At 42.7% G+C, this 15058-nt stretch overlaps 1 protein-coding gene and 1 non-coding gene across 2 annotated transcripts; both read left to right on the top strand.

Moving 5' to 3' along the window:
- Positions 1-379: 379 nt before the first annotated feature.
- On the top strand, positions 380-6067 carry LOC110926037 (callose synthase 12). Its single transcript, XM_022169797.2, has 2 exons — positions 380-5732; positions 5817-6067. The coding sequence occupies exon 1, from the start codon at positions 417-419 to the stop codon at positions 5712-5714; it is 5298 nt and encodes a 1765-aa protein (XP_022025489.1). The 5' UTR covers positions 380-416; the 3' UTR covers positions 5715-5732; positions 5817-6067.
- On the top strand, positions 3376-3454 carry LOC118489601. Its single transcript, XR_004887618.1, has one exon. It is a non-coding gene; the product is annotated as a small nucleolar RNA J33 (small nucleolar RNA).
- Positions 6068-15058: the final 8991 nt, after the last annotated feature.

Genomic DNA, 15058 nt, shown 5'->3' with positions numbered 1-15058 from the left:
CTTATTGGCCCATTACATTTTACACTAACCACGACCCAACCTTATTGGCCCATTATAGTTTACACTAATATAACCGACCTATAACCGAACCGAAACCGCATTAACCGCAATAACCGATTAACCGAAACCGCATTAACCGAAACCGAACGGTTATGATTTTTTGATAACCGCAGTGTGCGGTTATGGTTTCGGTTATAGGTAATAACCGAACCGAACCGCACCATGCTCACCCCTAAATATCACAATCTCCGCCAAAGGTAAATTTCTAAATTCAAACCGCCAAAGAAAAAGTCTAATCACGCGGTAGCACGGGCCCACCTCCACCTTCTTTTAACCTTTTCCCCAAAATCCACTTCCAATCCAATAATCAAATCAAATTTTCAACTGTATTTTTATTTTCACCTCTCCAGATCCCCATGACCCACCGGCACCGTCCTCCACCCTCACCGGAACCCCATCCCACTACCACCACCACCTACAACATAATCCCCATCCACAACCTCCTCGCCGACCACCCCTCCCTCCGCTTCCCAGAAGTCCGCGCCGCCACCGCCGCCCTCCGCGCCGTCGGCGACCTCCGCCGCCCACCCTTCATCCCATGGCAACCACACTACGACCTTCTAGACTGGCTCGGCGCCTTCTTCGGCTTCCAATCCCACAACGTTTCAAACCAACGCGAACACCTCGTCCTCCACTTATCCAACGCTCAGATGCGGCTTCAACCACCGCCGGATATCATCGACACCCTCGACCACACCGTTCTCCGCAAGTTTCGCCGGAAACTTTTGAGTAACTACACTCGTTGGTGCTCGTTTATTGGATGTAAATCTAACATCTGGATCTCTGACTCTCGCCGTCAGATCTCTGACGCCGATAGCCGCCGTGAGCTTTTATATGTAGCCTTGTATTTATTAATTTGGGGTGAGTCCGCTAATCTAAGGTTTATGCCTGAATGCATATGTTACATATTTCATCACATGGCTATGGAGTTGAATAGAATACTAGAGGATTATATCGATGAGAATACCGGGAGGCCGGTTTTGCCGTCGATATCGGGCGAAAACGCGTTTTTGGAACGCGTGGTTAAGCCGATATACGATACGGTTAAACTAGAGGTGGAGTTTAGTAGGAACGGGACTGCGCCACACGCGAACTGGCGAAATTACGATGACATTAACGAGTATTTTTGGGATAAGAGGTGTTTCGATAAGTTGAAGTGGCCGATTGATATTGGAAGTAATTTTTTCGCGACGACGAGTAGAGGGAAGCGGGTGGGGAAGACGGGGTTTGTGGAGCAGAGGTCGTTTTTAAACCTGTTTAGAAGCTTTGATAAGTTGTGGATCATGTTGTTTATGTTTTTACAAGCGGCGATTATTGTGGCGTGGAAAGATAGGAAGACGTATCCGTGGGAGGCGTTGGAGGATCGGGATGTTCAGGTTAAGGCTTTGAGCGTGTTTATTACGTGGAGCGCGTTGAGGTTGTTGCAGGCGGTTCTTGATGTTGTAATGCAGTATAAGCTGGTTTCGAGGGAGACGTTGTGGCTTGGGGTTAGAATGGTGTTGAAGATCGTTACGTCTGTCGTTTGGATTATCATCTTTCTAGTGTTCTACACTAGGATGTGGAGTCAGAGGAACAACGATGGGCGTTGGACAAGCGCAGCTAATAAACGCGTGGTGAATTTTCTTGAAGTTGTGTTTGTATTCATCCTCCCCGAAATTTTAGCGCTTGTTTTGTTTATTATCCCGTGGGTTCGTAACTTTCTCGAAAACACTAACTGGAGAGTCTTTTACATCATAACTTGGTGGTTTCAGAGTAAAGCGTTTGTCGGTCGTGGACTTAGGGAAGGTCTAGTCGATAACATCAAGTATTCGTTGTTCTGGATCGCAGTTCTCGCCACCAAGTTTACTTTTAGCTACTTCTTGCAGATAAAACCGATGATTCAACCCACAAAGGCCATTTTAGACCTCGACGATGTGGAATACGAATGGCATCAGTTCTTCGGTAACAGTAACAGGTTTGCTGTAGGGCTGTTATGGCTACCCGTTGTGTTGATTTACTTAATGGATTTACAGATCTGGTACTCGATTTACTCTTCGTTTGTGGGTGCGGGTGTTGGGTTGCTTAGCCATTTGGGTGAGATTCGAAATGTACAACAGTTGAGGTTACGGTTTCAGTTTTTCGCTAGTGCGATGCAGTTTAATCTCATGCCGGAAGAACAGTTGCTGAACACAAGAGGGACTTTAAGGAGTAAGTTTAAAGATGCCCTTCATAGATTTCAATTAAGATATGGTTTCGGAACACCGTTTAAGAAACTTGATTCGAATCAAATCGAGGCCCATAAATTTGCATTGATTTGGAATGAAATAATCTTAACGTTTAGAGAAGAAGATATTGTTAGTGATCGTGAAGTCGAACTTCTGGAATTACCGCAAAATACGTGGAATGTTAACGTCGTAAGGTGGCCGTGCTTTTTATTAGCTAACGAATTACTTCTTGCGCTACGGCAAGCGAAAGAATTGGTAGACGCGCCTGACAAGTGGCTATGGTCGAAAATCAAGAAACACGAGTACAGACGTTGTTCTGTCATTGAAACTTACGATAGCGTCCGACACTTGCTGCTCACGATCGTACAATACAACACTCAGGAGCACTCAATTGTCACGACGATTTTTCAAGAAATCGATAACTCGATCAATATCGGAAAGTTTACCAAGACTTTTAACATGTATGCGCTTCCGAAGATCCATAACCATCTGATCACTCTTGTGGGTTTGTTAACAAAGTCGAAAAAAGATGTCAACAAGGTGATTAACATACTCCAAGCACTTTACGAGGTTGTTATTCGCGACTTCTTTAGAGAAAAACGAACGATGAATGAGCTGAAAGAAGACGGGCTGGCCCCACATAGACCGCTTTCAGGAGCGGGTTTGCTTTTCGAGAATGCGGTTGAGTTACCCGGTTCAGAAAACGAGAATTTCTATAGACAGACGCGAAGACTGCACACGATTCTTACTTCACGTGACTCCATGAATAACATTCCGGTGAATATAGAAGCGAGAAGACGGATTGCGTTCTTTAGCAACTCGCTGTTTATGAATATTCCTCACGCACCACAAGTTGAAAAGATGATGGCGTTTAGCGTCTTGACGCCGTATTACAACGAAGAAGTGGTGTACAGTAAGGAGCAGCTTAGAACCGAAAATGAAGACGGGATTTCCGTTCTTTATTATTTGCAAACGATATACGCTGATGAATGGGTTAACTTTTTGCAAAGGATGAAACGAGAAGGAATGGTGTCGGAAGATGAGTTATGGACGAATAAGCTGAGAGATCTTCGGCTTTGGGCTTCGTATAGAGGCCAGACGCTGGCCCGTACGGTTCGGGGAATGATGTACTATTACCGGGCTCTAAAAATGCTGGCGTTTCTTGATTCGGCTTCCGAAATGGACATTCGTGAAGGCGCACGGGAGCTCGTTCCGTTAGGGAGTATTAGCAGTGCGGATGGTTCCATTCGTGCGGGTCGGAGTTTACAAAGAGCGGATAGTACGATGAGTACTATGTTTAAGGGGCATGAGTATGGAACCGCATTGATGAAGTACACTTATGTTGTTGCGTGTCAGATATACGGTACTCAAAAGGCGAAAAAAGATCCCCACGCTGAAGAGATTTTGTATTTGATGAAAAACAATGAAGCTCTTCGCGTTGCGTATGTTGATGAGGTGGTGAAACGAGACGGAACGGATTATTATTCCGTTCTTGTGAAGTACGATCAGGAATTAGAAAAAGAAGTCGAAGTTTATCGGGTGAAGTTACCAGGTCCGTTAAAGCTCGGAGAAGGAAAACCCGAGAATCAAAACCATGCGCTTATTTTTACTCGCGGGGATGCGGTTCAAACTATCGACATGAATCAAGATAATTACTTCGAAGAAGCTCTTAAAATGAGGAATTTACTCGAAGAATACAAAATGAAATACGGTCTTCGCAAGCCGAATATTTTGGGAGTTAGAGAAAACATCTTTACGGGTTCCGTTTCTTCACTTGCTTGGTTCATGTCGGCTCAAGAAACGAGTTTTGTCACATTGGGTCAACGGGTTTTAGCCAACCCGTTGAAAATCCGGTTGCATTATGGCCATCCTGATGTGTTCGATCGGTTTTGGTTCTTAACTCGGGGCGGGCTTAGTAAAGCTTCCAGATTAATCAACTTAAGTGAAGACATTTTTGCTGGATTTAACTGCACGTTAAGAGGCGGGAATGTGACGCACCATGAGTATATTCAAGTCGGTAAAGGAAGAGATGTTGGGTTAAACCAAGTATCGATGTTTGAGGCGAAAGTCGCAAGCGGAAATGGTGAGCAAGTTCTTAGTCGAGACGTGTATAGATTGGGTCATAGGCTTGATTTTTTCAGAATGCTTTCGTTTTTCTACACGACGGTTGGTTTCTTTTTCAACACGATGATGATTTCGTTAACCGTTTACGCGTTCTTGTGGGGCCGGTTATATCTTGCGCTTAGCGGGGTCGAGAATTCTGTCACAGGAGATGCCAGCACAAATCGAGCGTTAGGGACAATCTTAAACCAGCAGTTTATCGTCCAACTTGGTATTTTCACCGCTTTACCGATGATTGTCGAAAATACCCTCGAGTTAGGGTTTCTCTCAGCCATCTGGGATTTCATAACAATGCAGCTTCAGCTTTCTTCGGTTTTCTACACCTTTTCGTTAGGAACTCGTTCGCATTATTTCGGGCGAACGATTCTTCACGGGGGTGCAAAATACCGCGCAACGGGTCGTGGTTTTGTCGTCGAACACAAGAAATTCGCCGAAAATTACCGACTCTACGCTCGAAGCCATTTCATAAAAGCAATCGAGCTCGGTTTGATCCTAACCGTTTACGCTGGATACAGTCCCGTTGCTAAAGGAACATTCACGTACATCGCATTAACTATTTCAAGTTGGTTCCTTGTGTTTTCATGGATTATGGCACCGTTTGTGTTCAATCCCTCCGGGTTTGATTGGTTAAAAACGGTTTACGATTACGACGATTTCATGAACTGGATCGGGTTTCGTGGGGGCGTGTTCGCAAAATCCGAAGAGAGTTGGGAACGATGGTGGTATGAAGAGCAAGATCATTTGAGGAACACCGGTTTATTCGGGAAAATTTTCGAAATTATTTTGGATTTACGGTTTTTCTTTTTCCAATACGGGATCGTTTACCAGTTGGGTATCGCCGCTGGTAGCAAAAGCTTTGCAGTATATATACTTTCTTGGATTTACGTGATTGTGGCTCTTGTATTGTATACGGTAGTGGTCTACGCGCGTGATAAATATTCTGCCCGGGAACATATTTATTATCGGTTAGTTCAGTTTCTGGTTGTTGCTCTTGGGATACTGATACTAATCGCTTTGTTGGAGTTCACACAGTTCAAGTTTCTTGATATCTTCACGAGTCTGTTGGCGTTCCTTCCCACTGGTTGGGGATTTCTTTTGATTGCGCAAGTATTCCGGCCCGTTTTGGAGAAAACTATATTCTGGGGTACTGTTGTGTCTGTGGCCCGCACGTACGATACTATGTTTGGCGTGATTGTCTTGACCCCAGTGGCGGTTTTATCATGGATGCCGGGTTTCCAGTCGATGCAAACGAGAATCTTGTTTAATGAAGCTTTTAGTCGGGGTCTGCGTATTTTCCAGATCATTGTTGGAAAGAAATCAAAAGCTTAAATCATGATTGGATTGGAGGTAACATCTTGAATAACTTGCCTGTTTGATATTTTTCAGTTTAAAGTATTGCATTTGTGCTGAATTTTATTACAAAATTTGTAGGTTTGAAGCTGAGAGGAAGAAGTATAGAATACAGGTTTGATTCTTCTGATTATCTACTTGTTTATGTGAAAAGAGAGAGGATAACACCATTTTCCATACCATTTTATTTATTGGGTATAATTTTTTGTAAAGTGACGGCTTTTATAGTATGTATGTGTTCAGCAATATAGGGGAGGGTTTCTTTGATATTATTGTAATGGAATTTTACTTGTTTATGTGTATTTATATGATATCTTGCATAACTTGATTTATTGATTGGTATTATTTACATTGAAAATGTGTTTTTGTTATCATTAGTCTTCTCTTTCTCTAGTCGGGCGGTGGGGTGGGGACTTGCGATTCATCGGGGATTAGTTGGAATTAATCGGGATTAATTGTGATTAATCGGGGATTTGTTGAGATTTTTACACCCATGTATAGGCGACACATCTCCAAAAGTTAAAAAGCTCGGATATATTCCCTTCCCTCAACTTGTAAAATGTCATATTTATATCAAATCATGTTTGAAGAGTGTTATATATTGAAAACTTACTTTTTGGAAAATATGATATTTTGCTAGTTTAGATTGGGATATATGGAATTCCTCCAAATCTAAGCTTGAATTATAAAGACATATACTTAGGCGTACGAAGAGAATATCATAAACTGGTCTCGAAACCCTTAAAAGATCCGACTTGTTGCACACAATAATTGGGAGCTCTATGTTGTAGAGCTCTTAACTCATGGAGTGGATCGTGCTAGTGTACCATGTGCAAAAGCTTAAGTGTTAACAATTTAAGTTGTTTATTTGAGGTACATGTAATTTTCTCAATGTTAATTGTCAACTTTTGTTGCTCCTCAAGAGTCAACATCCCATGTTTCTTGCTTTGATTGGTCACTACTCCATCACACACCTCTCTCTCTACTACGGTGATCTAATATATTTTGTTTTAGAGTTAAATGCTTGGTTGGTTTCTGTGGTTTGCAAAAATTTCATACTTGGTTCTATGGTTTACTAATTACACGCGTGGTCCCAAAAATTGTCAAAAATGAACTCCGTTGGTCCCTTGACCTAACCTCTGTTAAATTTCTTAGTTAACTATGTGTGAAATGACTATATTACCCTTGAACAATTAAAAGAAATAAAAAAATATATAAACCCCTCTAGTCTCTCAACCTTCACCATTGTTTCAATGTCACCATCCCTGCTGCCACCAGCAAGCAGAAACCATAGCCATCGTTGTCCACTATCACCATCTTCCTTCACCTCGTAACCCTTAACCCCACCGCAAACCCATATCCAAACCGTCATCTCCTGACTCCTCCAAATTCGCCACCACCTGCAACCATCTCCACGGTCGCCACCATATGTAATCATCTCCTCCGCCTGTCACCGCCTACCAAAACACCATCCATCTCCCACCGCTACAAGATCCAAACACCCGAAAAACTTTAACCCCTACCCACAGTTCACCACCCCCTTTACTCATCATTTAACAATTGACGCAGAAACTCCAAATCGAAACCCAACTTCGATTGACACGGAAATTTCAAATCAAACCCCCTTTAAAGATATAGGAATAAATTAAAGACATAGACCGATACCAAAATATCACCTTAATACTGATTTAGAACTATATGTTGTATAAAGTTTGACCAGAAAGATTTATGGTGGCTGTTGAGACAACAAAATATAGACCGAGGATAGTAGCAATGGTGGTTAGGCAGAAAGGTTAAAGGGTTTAACCTCACCTAACGCAGGTCGTGGGGTCCCCCCACGTTTGCAAGACGTGGAAGGAGGTTCACTAGTTTATATTTCTTGTTTGAAGATCCAATTCTGAAATATTATTCAGAAAAGGATTGAGGAACAAAAAGAATAAGAGTAATGTCAACGTGAAAGAGGGACACTTTGAGTGAAGTGAATGTACGATGTGAAGGAGTAGAGTTTGAGAGAACAAATCTGATCTCAGATGTCTTTGTTAATGAATGAAGTATCATTTTATAGGCAAAGACATGTCCCAAAGGAGTATTCATTTGACTAGTGAACCAGCTTGCAGTGAGGTGCTTACCCTTTCGGGGGTTGAAGCCTTTTGACCCCCGGGTAATAGCGTGCATTCTGTGGACCTGCATTGCTTTTACGGCTGTGGTTGGTGAGACTGTTTGGGGATGTGACTTGTTCACTGTTCCCGTGTTACTTTACTCCATCTCCTCAGCTTTTTCAAGCGTTGAACCTTTTAACCTTCTAGGTGTTTTCATACTTGGTCATTTTATTTGGTCTCGGGCTACCCCCGTCATCAGCCCCCCAAGTCAGAGGTTTTTGGGAGTAGATCAAAGACTTCTGACTTTTTTAAGCATCTGTTTTATTCCCTGAAGGTTTCAAGGGTTCAAAGTTTGAAGGATTGGAAGGTTGTCGGCAGTTAATGTTTGAATTTTGAAAATCTGACAACTGATTTGATTGATGTGTAGCAGTTCCTAGGGTGGCGGTTTTGCAGGGTGTATTGTTTACATTTTTGCCCCTATATATTAACTTGTTTATATTTTTCTTATTTGCCGTTTCATTATTCCATCCAAGTATTCTCTGCAAGTCTTCCCCTTTTCTTTCAAGGTTAGTGTTGGTTTCTTTTGCTTTACTTTTTCATAGTTTCTTTGCAAAAATGGGTGCCCTTAAGGATTTAGCAAAATCCTTTTCCCGGTTAACCCAAGAGGAAGTAGAGTTATTTTGTAAGGAATATGGCATTGGGATTGAGTTTACACCTACTGCTCCTGCGTGTGATGCTTCGATTGATAAATGCCCAACTGGTTTCATCGCTCTTTATTGTCGTCACTTTGAGTTTTCAAACCTTCGCTATCCATTTTCTCTGTTTGTTTTGAATTTGTTGGAGTATTACCGGGTCTCTTTTGGTCAGATTCATCCGAAGGGCATGGCTAGGGTTTTACATTTCGAGGTTTTGTGTCGTGCCCTCGGATATGATCCTTCCTTGTTGCTATTTCGTCATTTTTTCCGCTTGGCCAAAAATGGCGATTGGTTTACTTTTGAAGCATCTAAGGTTGATTCCGGCCTTATTTCATCTATGGTTACCACACTTGGAACTTGGAAGAATCATTTTTTCTGGGTTTCAGACACTATTGTTCCGTTTAAAACTGTGTGGCGACACCCGGATGCTGTTCTCAATGAACCGGAACCCCTTGCATCTGATTTGAATGATGCTTTTCTGAAATCTATTCGTGAATGCCCTGCGAGGGTTCGTCCCTTTCCTGAGCATTTGCTGGTTTTATTAGGGGTTAGTAAGTTGTGGGAAAAAGCTGACCGGGATCCGGTTCTGATGAGAGATGGCACGGGTATGCATTTTTGTTTTCTCCTTTCTTGTATCTTTCTAATTTTTGTCTCATGTTCTGTCTGCTTGTTGCTTGCAGTTATGTCTACCTTGGATTTCATCAAAAGTGATGACACTTCGGATGTGGTTTTTGGGGATGTTCCTGTTGTTCCTGATGAAAATGTTGTGGTTAAAGGTGCCGAACAAAGGTTTGAAGGTGCTGGGTATGTTAGTGTCTCGAACGTTAAGGGTTTTTCTAAACCTCTTGCCCCCAAGACTTCGACCCGACGATCTACTCGTCGTCTGAAAGCTGCTCCTCAATCCACTTCTACTGAACCGGTGGAGTTGAGTGATGATGTTGAAGAGTCTGGGGATCAAGGTGTTGAGGCGGGTTCTGAAAGGGAGAGGAAGTTAGTTGTTCATGGCAAAAAGGGTTCAGCCAAGAAGGTTGCTGCTACACCTGTTCAAGGCTCTTCGAGTATGGACGTTGAAGGGTTGGATCCTGATGCGGTTTATGTGCCATGCTGGTCGGTAAAGGTTGATGATAGCTTTAAAGATGCTGCTGTTTGTGAAGAGGCCTTGAGTTATATTGCTCCTCCTTCGGTTCACAAGACTATTTCTGAAATGGATGATGATGTGATGTTGTCCCAGATGATTCTTAGTACTTGCAACCTTGCTGCCATGCTTCCTCAGGGCGTTGCTCGTTTTCGCCAAAGGATGCGAGAGTATGAAGACTTTTCCAAGAAGAAAGATAAGATGAAGTCTTCGATGGCATCAATGAGAAAGGAGATAAGCAGCTTTGCTGAGAAGGAGGAAGCTTGGTCGAGGAAGGTTGAATGCTTGTCCAAGAAGCATGAGATTGAGATGGTTGATTTTAAGAAGAGCTTTGAGGCTGATCGGTTGAAGCTAAAGGCAGACAGGGAGGCTTTGTCTGTTGCCTAGAAAGCCATTGATGAAGAGAAGGAGAGTCTGAAGGCTTCAGTTTCTCGTGCAACTAGTGATAACCAGTGGTTGATTGAGCAGGGCTTTCAACAGGTTGTCACTTACCTGCTTCATTCTACCGAGTTTAATTCTGCTCTTGGTGATGTGTATACAAAGTTGCTAAACTTGGGAAAACATCAAGGTCTCATTGCTGGTTACAAGTTGCATGAAGCTGGGCATGCTCTGGAAAAGTCCCCCTTATTTCGTCCCGATGCTTCTGATGTTTTCAAAAGCTCAGTTGAACAGATGGAGAGGCTAACCTATCCTTATGTTCATCAGGTTTCCTCTTGCTTTGGTAAGCCTTTGTCTGTTTTACAGGATTTGAAACCGGAGGGTCTAAATGAAAAGGTTTACACTGAGGTCTTGGGCTCCCTTTCAAAGAAAAGGTCTTATTCTGGAGATAGTGATGATACCCTCTCGAGTCTGCCGGATGTTTCGAAGGATGTTGGTTTAGAGACCTCAGCGGTTGGTGGTGATGATGGTGCTAAGGCTAAGAAGTCCAAGAAAGCCAAGAAGGTCAAAGGTGAAGGTTCTGGTGTCTCCAAGCCTTCTGCCATCTGATGATTATTCGTAGCTTTCTTAGCAAAACACTTTATGGTTTGTAATGTTATTTTGAACAATATTAGGTTTCCAGGAACCCTTAAGGTTCCTGTTGATGGTGTGTTGGGCCTGTATGGTCATTTGAACAGTAGTTTAACTTGCAAGTTACTAGAACTTGCTTTAACTTTTATTTGAAAGTCTTTCATGACTTTCTTTGCTATGGTATGATGGTTATTATATTGCTTGCGTTGTTTAGTTTGTTTGGTAGGTTTTAACCCTTCAAGCCTTTTGGCTAGTCGTAGTTGGGTTAGAGCCTTCAACGTTTCAAGCTTGTCGTGTGGGTGGCTTGAAGCCTTGATAGCTTTTGATTTGGTTTGTATGCTTTACCGATGAATTTTTACGTGTATTTTTCCTTGGATAATTTTTTTTTTCTTTCTAACATTGTCTTTGTTGAATTTGTGCTATCTTTATGTTTTTTCACCTTAAAGGGATCAGTGCCGCAGACACTTAGCCTTGGTATTTTTAACAAAAAGACATAACACCTATCCTTTTTATCATTTCTTTGTGATTTGTTTTACTTCGTAAGCCTGTTTGTTGGTTATGTTTCTAAGGCTTAAGGAACGATTGGCGTAGGCTGTTCAGACCTGTCTATGAGACGATTTTATTTTCGCTCAATGAGTCTCATGGAGTTGTATTGATTTAGGAACTCACCCCTTATATAGGTTCATTCAACCCTTGAACCTATTGAGCGATGTGGCCTGGGAGCTCATCCCCTTACATGGCCCTTGCCATGGAGTTTTTTGCTAGGTTCTCAACCTGATATTAGGATAGAAAGACAAGTTTGATAAAACAACTTCATTCATTCAAGCAATACTTGCTTTTTTACAAAAGGTTTTCATAGTGTTGTTCGAGGTACATTTTGATACAAACCAAACTTTTCTGTCTAAACATGGAATCTCCTCAGGGTTTTGTCGTTCCAATGTCTTGGAAGCCTTTTGCCTTCTGAATCTGCTAGCTTGTAGGATCCACCCTTGTGTGCTTCGAGGATGGTGTATGGACCTTCCCATTTTGGGCCTAGTTTTCCTTGATTTTCCTTTTTGCTAGCTTCATTGTTTCTTAGGACTAGGTCCCCTGGCTTGAATCGTTCGTTCTTAACCTTCTTGTTGTAGTAGGCTTCCATCTTCTGCTTGTATTTGGCTTCTTGGATTGCGGCTTGATCTCGGGCTTCCTCTAGGAGTTGTAAATTCAACATGGTCTCTTGTTGGTTTGTTTCGGGATCCATGTTGACAATTCGTTGGGTTACAACTCCTATTTCAGCAGGGATTACAGCCTCGGATCCAAATACCAAGCTATAAGGCGTTTTCTTGTGACTTGTTTTTTCGATTGTTCTAATTGCCCATAGAACACTAGGCAATTCTTCGAGCCAATTGCTTTCATATCTTCCTAATCTTGTCTTGATGCCTTCCACTATGCTTCGGTTAGCCCTTTCAACTTGGCCATTTGATTGTGGATAAGCCACTGAGCTGAAGATCTGGTTGATTCTGTACTCTTTACACCAAAGGCTGAAAGGCTTTTCAGCAAATTGCTTTCCATTGTCGGTGACAATCACTCCCGGCAACCCATAGCGGCAGATGATGTTTTCCCAAACGAAGTCTATGACTTGTTTCCCTGTGATCTTTGCAAGGGGTTTAACCTCGGGCCATTTGGTGAAATAGTCTATTGCTACTAGCAAGAATTTTACTCCTCCTTTACTTGGAGGGAATGGCCCAACAATGTCCATTCCCCACTTATGGAATGGCCATGCCGAGGTTATTGGAACAAGATCATGTTTGGGACTTCTTGGGATTGGAGCATGGATTTGACAAGCATCACATTTCTTCAATTGCTCAATGGTGTCACGATGTATCGAGGGCCAGAAATATCCAAGGTTCATGAGTTTTGCAACCACCGACCTAGCTCCAAAATGGGCTCCACACACTCCTTCGTGAATTTCTTTGATCAAATACTTACTTTGCTCGGGACCAACACATCTTAGCAAGGGGGCAAGGTAACCCTTTTTGTAGAGGGTTTCTCCTTGCAACACATATTGTCTTGCTTTGATTTTAACCCTTTCTGCTTCTATTTGATCATTGGGTAGTTCACCATTTTGAAGGAATTTTTTGATGGGAGTCATCCAGTTTGGATCTTCCTCGGTGACTACATCTTGGACCTCCAATTCATCAATCGATGGAGCCTTCAACACTTCAACCAACACCTTTTTGGTGAGGTCGGCAAAGGTGAGGGATGCTAGTTTACTTAAGGCATCCGCCTTTTTGTTTTGGGACCTTGGAATTTGCTTGATGCTGCGTGCTTGGAAGGTGTTCATCAATTCCTTGGATTTTTCTTTATATCTTCTCATATTGGGTTCTTTAGCAACGTAGCTATCGTTGACTTGGCTTGATACTAGCAATGAATCTGTGAACACTTCAAGCATTTGAACTTTCATTTCCTTGGCCAGTCTTAAGCCGGCGATTAGTGCCTCGTATTCAGCCTCATTATTGGTAGTCTGAAAATCAAAACGGAGAGCATATGTGAATTCTAACCCTTCAGGGTTGATTAGAACTAACCCAGCCCCTGACCCTTCAACGCTTGAAGCCCCGTCGGTAAATAACTTCCAGGCCTCAGGGTTGGAGGGTTCAGTGGTTGTGGTGTTTACTTCGTCAATTGTTTGGTTTGGGACTTCCACAAGGAAGTCGGCCAGAACTTGAGCTTTAATGGCTTTTCGTGGGACATAGATGATGTTGTGTTCACCCAGTTCCACTGCCCATTTTGCTAGCCTTCCTGAGTTTTCAGGTTTTTCGAGCACATTCTTGACAGGTTGGTCAGTGACCACTTGTATAGGATGTGCTTGGAAATACCTCCTAAGCCTTCTAGCTGTTTGAACTAGGGCTAGGGCAAGTTTTTCGAGGGGAGGATATTTAGTTTCAGCTAATTTTAAAGTTTTGCTGAAAAAGTAAACGGGTACCTGAGCCGTGTTTCGTTCGATTGTGAGGACTGCACTTATGGCTTCTTCAGCAACTGATAGATAAACTGATATTAATTCTCCCGTTTCTGGGGCTGCAATGTCTGGCAATGAGGCCAGGTGTTGTTTCATTTGGTTGAATGCTTCCTCGGCCTCATTGGTCCATTTGAAATCCTTCTTATCAGAACAATTTTTAAGTGTTTTGTAGAAGGGTAGGGACCTTTCAGCCAGCTTTGAAGTGAAACGCTTCAGGGCAGCGAGTTTCCCGTTTAAGCTTTCAACCTCTTTTTTGGTTTTTGGTGGCTTGGCTTCAAAGACAGCCTTTACTTTATTTGGGTTGGCTTTGATGCTTTGTTTTCCGACAATGTGACCCAGGAATTTTCCTTCTTCGAACCCAAACGAGCACTTTTCAGGGTTAAGTTTCATGTTAACCTTTCTGAGATTTTTGAAAGTTTCTTGGATGTCGTCAAGCATTTGGTTCTCCGTCTTGCTTTTGATTACCAAGTCATCAACATAGGCTTCCATGTTTTTGCCAATTTGGCTTGCAAAAGCTTTGTCCACCAGACGTTGGTAGGTTGCACCGGCGTTTTTTAGTCCAAAAGGCATCTTCTTGTAACAGAAGATTCCTTTATCAGTGTGGAATGCCGTCTTTTCTTCATCTTCTTCTTTCATGAGTATTTGGTGATACCCTTTGTAAGCATCAAGAAAGCATTTGAAAGGGTAACCGGTGAGCGAGTCAACCTTAAGGTCAATTTCTGGTAGTGGGTAGCAGTCCTTAGGACAAGCTTTGTTGAGATCTTTGAAGTCTATGCACATTCTCCAGGAGTTATCAGGTTTTTTGACCATGACCGGGTTTGCAACCCATGATTGGTACTTGACTTCTCGGAGAATGCCAGTTGAGACGAGCTTCTCAACCTCCTGACAAGCAGCCAGGCTTCTTTCTGGTGCTAAGCTCCTTTTCTTTTGTACAACAGGTTTGACATCAGGAGGTATCCTCAACTCATGTTCAGCAATGCTTCGAGGGATTCCTGTCATATCTTCCGGATACCAAGCAAAGACATCGCTGTAATGTGTCAACAACTTTTCCAAATAGGAGAGAGTTTCTTGTGAAAGGTTTGGGTTGACCCTTATTCTTTGTTCAGGGTACTCAGGGTTTATGATAAGCCTTTGCTTGTCCTCTTCACTTCTGGGACTTTCACCTTCGATCATGTAGGCCTCTTGGGAGGGTTGAAGGGTTGCTACCCCCCTTTCGGTTGGGAATTTTGCCGTGCCATGCCCGACGGACACTGCCATAAAGAAGGCACATTGCCCTGGCCTTCCTATGATTACATCATAGTTCGAAGGTATGTTGAGGACTACGAAGGTAAGTGGCTGGATTCTTTTCTTCTGACCTTCACTGAAGCAAACATCTAGTGTCAGTTGCCCTA

The sequence above is a fragment of the Helianthus annuus genome, chromosome 17 (genome assembly GCF_002127325.2).
Source record: "Helianthus annuus cultivar XRQ/B chromosome 17, HanXRQr2.0-SUNRISE, whole genome shotgun sequence".
Lineage (NCBI taxonomy): Eukaryota > Viridiplantae > Streptophyta > Magnoliopsida > Asterales > Asteraceae > Helianthus > Helianthus annuus.
The sequence above is the reverse complement of the archived record's forward strand: the minus strand, read 5'-3'. Positions and strand labels throughout refer to the sequence as shown.